At 42.7% G+C, this 5889-nt stretch overlaps 1 protein-coding gene across 1 annotated transcript; it reads right to left on the minus strand.

Annotated features, from left to right (window-relative positions):
- Positions 1 to 845: 845 nt before the first annotated feature.
- Positions 846 to 4096, minus strand: LOC138906080 (uncharacterized). The gene is made up of 3 exons (XM_070194602.1): positions 3818 to 4096; positions 1414 to 2294; positions 846 to 1155 (listed from the first exon to the last, which is right to left on the minus strand). Exons 1-3 carry the CDS (start codon positions 4094 to 4096, stop codon positions 846 to 848), a joined length of 1470 nt encoding a protein of 489 aa, XP_070050703.1.
- Positions 4097 to 5889: the final 1793 nt, after the last annotated feature.

Genomic DNA, 5889 nt, shown 5'->3' on the forward strand with positions numbered 1-5889 from the left:
AACACTGCCCCGAGATGATCAGCATGGTCCTCCCGACTCCTCGAATAAGCAAGGATATCGTCAATGAACACTATCACGAAGGAGTCGAGGAAAGGATTGAATACCCGATTCATAAGATCCATGAAGGCTGCTGGGGCATTTGTTAGCCCAAAAGACATCACCAAAAATTCAAAGTGCCCATATCGGATTCTAAAAGCTGTTTTCGGAACATCCTGCTCCCTAATCTTCAATTGGTGATACCTAGATTGTAAATCAATTTTGGAGAAGTACTTAGTACCCTGCAATTGGTCAAACAAGTATTCTATCCTTGGCAGTGGGTACTTATTCTTGATTGTGACCTTGTTAAGCTGCTGGGAGTCAATACACATTCTCAGTGATCCATCTTTCTTTCTTTCTTACAAAAAGGACTGGTGCGCCCCAAGGCGACACACTCGGCCGGATAAAACCCTTTTCTAACAAGTCTCTCAATTGTTCCTTTAGCTCCTTCAATTCTACCGGTGCTATTCTGTAGGATGGAATAGATATAGGATGTGTTTCTGGCATCACATCAATCCCAAAATCAATCTCCCGGTCTGGTGGAATCTAGGGAGTTCATCTGGAAAGACTCCCGAAAATTCATTTATAACAGGCACGGACTCAAGTGTAGGTGCCTCAGCATCGGTGTCCGTAACCTAGACCAAATGGTAAATACACCCTTTGTTGATCATTTTCGTGGCCTTAAGGTAAGAAATAAACCTACCCTTTGGCACTACATCATCACCCTTCTATTCAATAACTGGCTTATTTGGAAATTCGAACCTAACAGTTCTGTTTCGGCAATCAAGTTTGGCAAAACATGAATAAAGTTAATCCATCCCCATTATCACATCAAAATCGACCATTCTCAATTCAATAAGATCAGCCACGGTGTCCCGACCACGCAATATGACAACACAATCCCTATAAACCAGCGCTGCAAAAATAGATTCACTAACCAGAGTAGATACAGAGAACGACTCATGAAGTTGTTCCGGTTCTATCCCAAATTCCATGGCAACATAAGGTGTGACATATGACAAAGTAGAACTTGGATCAATAAGATCAAACAGATCATGAAATTGGACAGTTAATATACCTGTGACAACATCTGGAGAAGCCTCTGAATTCTGGCGACCCCTGATAGCATAGAAATTGCCGGATCCTCCCGAACTCTATGCTCCACCCCTAGCTGCACCACGCCTTGCGGATGTTGGAGTGCCTCGAGCTGGAGGAGGTGCTGTGGATGTAGTAGCTCCAGAACTGGCTGGCTGTGCCATGCCCCTTCCCGCACCCTAGCGGGATGAACGACAATCCCTCTGAATGTGACCCCTCAATTTGCATCTGTAGCATATGGGTAAGTCCACGTAGCATATTTCTAGGTGCATCTTTCTACACCTAGGGCATGGGGGCCTCCTCTGCTGCTGGAATCTACCACCATGACGACCCTGCTTATAGGATCCCATGTTGCTCTGATTGGGCCTGAAACGGCTCCACTGTTGCTGCTGATTGGGCCCTGATGGCGGTGCACTGGCCGAAGACTGAGCAAAGGGCTGTGATGGCCCTGTCGACCCTCCTCTAAAGGCTGACCTACCGCCACTAGAATAACCACCAAAGTTGCCCGTAGACCGGGCCTTATTACTACCCTCTCGCTCCATTTTGTTCCTCAATTTACGAGTCTCTGTTGCTTGAATGAATGCCACCAATTTTCCATAATTCATATCAGAATTCAAGGCTGTTGTAGCGGCCTCATTAATTACCAAAGTACTAAGGCCCTGTACAAATCGGCGCACTCTAGCCTCCATAGTAGGCAATATGTAAATAGCATAGTTGGATAGGTACGCGAATCTCATGTGGTAATCCCACACACTCGGGCTACCTCGCCTCAGGTTCTCAAACTCAGCAGCATGGGCTGCCTTAGTATCAGTATGTAAGAAATGATAAATGAAGGCATCGGCAAACTCTCCCCATCTCGCCGGAGGGCTCCCTTCTTCACGGGACTCAAACCAAGAATATGCCAACTCTTTCAAGCAGTAGGAGGCTAATTCCACTACCTCCGTCTCATTAGAACGCATAACTCGGAGTGTCTTGTGTATCTCATCAATGAAGTCTTGTGGGTCCTCCTCTGGGTTAGTACCCGTGAACACTATAGGATCCAACTGGAGAAACCTGTTCACCCTAGAACTAGTAGAATCCCCTGGCTGACTAGAATAAGTGGGTGTAACATTTGATCTCTGGCTTGGGAAGCCACTATCTGAGCCAATATATGTATGGCTCCCCTAAGATCAACCATTTTATATCAATCATAGCATTTCATATTACTTTCATATCTTTTCATTTCATTGGTACTAATGGCCATAATTATAAGATCATTCTTAGCACGTTGGCCTTATTTAGTATGTCATGCTCACCTTTCCACTTTCTAGCATCAACATCGTCAACAACAACAACAACAACTTAAATCAAGGCATGTAGTACACATGTGAGCAATTAAGAGTCTAAGGCACATAGAGATTCTTCACAAAATTTGGCATAATAGCCTTCGTTTGAATTTAACTTGAAGTCGAACATTTCTAATGCACAACCCATATTTTTAACACATCCTCAATTGATAACATAACATAAGTAAAGCATTTGGAATACTTGTTGAACATATATCTTTCAATCCAATCTTACTCGGAATAGCCAATTTTATAGTGAACCACTCGGGACTTACATAATTCACCTGAATATCGTGGGATCCAATTCTAAGAGAAGATTTTAGCCAACATACCTCAATTGAGCTTCCTTAAACTCTAAAATGTTCCGGAATTCTTAGCAACTTCAATCTATTGTAGAAATATAATAAATTGAATCAAAATTATGAAGATGCTCATGGTTCTAACTCATTTGAGCATTTTATCAAATATTAAGTGTGTATTAAGGTTTCAAGGTCCTTTTATGGAGGATTCCATCATCCCACAACCCAATCTTTACCATTTTTAGCTCAACAATCTTCCTACACCCTTTAATAACACATGCATGTAAAATAAACAACTCTCATGCCCAAATATTATCTTGCTAATTACCTATTTCTTGACAAATTCGAAATTAAGGTTAGAGTTTAGAATCTTACCTTTAGGATGAAGACCTTGTGGGTTTTCCTTGTTAATCTTTCAAGATTTAAGCAAGAATTGAAGAATCAATTATTGAGGAACACCATCTCACTCTAGGGAATTCTCTTTCACTCTAAAATGTCAGATTTTTGCTCAAAAATGGCCCAAAATGTGTATTTAACGAAGTAGGGTCGGGTTTTAAAAACTCAAAAATAAAGCTCCGGAACAGGTTCTACGGTCGCATATATGACGCATAATGGTTATGCGGTCCGCGAAATGACCGCGAAATTGGGGTGCCAAACTGGAAATGAACTGACCCGGTCTACGGTCATTATGCGGCCCACAGACCTGTTCTGTGGTCGCATAATGCACCGCAGAACGGTTCTGCGGTCGCATAGTGGCCGCGCAATTGACATCCAAATTGGGTTAATTAACTGCCTTACTACGCAGCCATTATGCAGTCCGCAGAGTTATTCTGCGGTCGCATAATGGACCGCAGAAATGCATTTCACTGCCAAACATTTTCCTTTACTTTCCAGTGCATCGTTCAACCCAAAATGTCTGACACCACGAACACGTAAGCCCAATTCGGCACCACGAAACATTATTTTCTTTTGCAAATTTTACTGGGCTTTACACTTAAGTACTTCGAAATATTTTTTTTCTGGGGTGTTACACCAGGCCACCTATCCAACTCTCTCAAGAACCTCAAGAGGACCAATGTACCTAGGGCTCAACTTGCCCTTCTTCCCGAGCAAAACTCTGAGTATAACCTTCTCACCCAACATATATGCAACATCACGAACCTTCCTGTCAACATAACTTTTCTGCCTGGACTGTGCTATACAAAGCTGCTTCTGGATTAAATTTACTTTCTCCAAAGTATCACGTACCAAATCAGTGGCTAACAACCTAGCCTCCCAAGACGCAAACCAACCAACCGGCGAATGGCATTGCCTCCCATACAAGGCCTCATAAAGAGCCATCTGGATACTCGACTGATAGTTATTGTTTTATGCGAACTCAACTAATGGTAGAAACCTATCCCGTGAACCCTCGAAAACAATAACACAAGCACAACTGATATACGCAGTCCAAATCAATAGAATCACCCACCGGTGTAGATACATGAATAGAGGTATAACTAATGAATCACGAGGCATATCCAAATAACGAGCAAAGTGTGATGACACATATAAATAAGTAGAACCAGGATCAAATAATACTGAAGCATCCTTGTGGCACACTAAAATGATATATGTGATCACGGCATCAGAAGTAGCTGCCTCTAGCTTGGCGGGAAAAGCATAGCATAGAGCCTGACCTACGCATGACTGCCCACCCCCTCTAGGGCGGCCTTGACCCGCACGACCTCCACCCCGAGCTGGCTGAACGGATGGTGTAGAAATTGGTGCAGAAGTCATATCATGTCCTCCTTTATGCAATGTACCTCCGTAATGACGGGGACAATACTTTCTCACATGCCCCAATTCTCCACAATTGCAACAATCTCAAACTGTTGTAAAGCCTGAATTGGACCCCGAGAGCTAGAATAAATATTGGTAGAACCTGGTACTGACGAACCCTGAACTGATGGAGTACGGTACGAGATCTGAGCTAGGAGTGTACTGAAAGATGACTGAACTAGACGAGTATTGTATGAACTGTGGCTAGCTTATGAACCATGAGGAACCTGACGAGCCATATGAGCGGGCCAAAAAGGACGACCTCTAATGTGATGTGACTGGCCTCTAGATGAGGCACTGCTAGAAACCACCTAACCCACGGCTCTTGCCCTCCTGCTCCTCATGCTTAAGCCTTCAAACTTGGACCAAACGCCTAGCAATCTCAACCACCTGATCAAACCTAGCATCCGTCTTGGCCTCTCAAGCCAAACTATAATGTAGACCATAGTTGAGGCCATCAATGAACCTCTTGATTCTCTCTCTTAGTAGAAACCAACCATAAGGCATAACGGGCCAAATATGCAAACCTCAATTTTAGGCGATCCGAGTCCGGGGGCCCGACCAACTTGTAAGGCATGGGCTATAGCATATGAAAATATGAGAATTAGGCGGAATTCTAGTTTTTTGCCTGTAAAACGCAAAACATGAGGAACGATCATTACGGAGTGGTAACTATGGTTCCTTAGGTTGTATTTCATGGCCCAAAAAGTTTTTAGGCGATCGAGGTCTGGGGGCTCGCGCCCACTCGAAAGGCGTGGGCTATAACTTTGTATGACTTTTCTCTTCTATTTTTTTTGTATTTCCTCCCTTTTCTTTTTCTATTTGTATTTTTTTATCATTGCTTCCATTGAATTCCGTGTTCTTTAACGACAAGATCTCTTATTTTATTGATCCTCGAAATATAAAATTCGGGCATTTCCTTCAATTGGGTGAATAGAGGTTAAGACTTTAGAATTAATAAATACGCATGACAAGAATGCAAGAAAGTGAAGTTTCCTAATAATTCGTTAGCCTCTCGAAAATTAGTACAGACATCTCTGTACCGATCTGCAAGATTTACTAAACTTGTTCATGACTCGTGAGACCTAAGAAACCTAGTGATCTGGTACCAACTTGTCATGACCCAACTTCCATCGGAGCCGTGATGGCACCTAACACTTCTTTCTAGGCAAGCCAACAGTTCCACAACAACAGTAAATTCAATAAAATAGAATTTTAATAAACTCAATAGTAGGGATATCATGAAATAACTGTGAAACAACAGTAATACTTCTATAACCATCTTTATGATCCGGTGTCAATGAGTTATTGAG

Source organism: Nicotiana tomentosiformis, chromosome 2 (genome assembly GCF_000390325.3).
Source record: "Nicotiana tomentosiformis chromosome 2, ASM39032v3, whole genome shotgun sequence".
Lineage (NCBI taxonomy): Eukaryota > Viridiplantae > Streptophyta > Magnoliopsida > Solanales > Solanaceae > Nicotiana > Nicotiana tomentosiformis.

Excerpts from the sequence above, each read along its gene's own strand:
- LOC138906080 (XM_070194602.1), bottom strand. The coding sequence starts at position 4,096 with ATGGCTCTTTATGAGGCCTTGTATGGGAGGCAATGCCATTCGCCGGTT. Across the intron at positions 2,295-3,817 it reads GGTACATTGGTCCTCTTGAG|GGGAGCCATACATATATTGG; the intron begins GTTCTTGAGAGA and ends GGTTGATCTTAG. Across the intron at positions 1,156-1,413 it reads AGGAGGCCCCCATGCCCTAG|GGGTCGCCAGAATTCAGAGG; the intron begins GTGTAGAAAGAT and ends CTATGCTATCAG.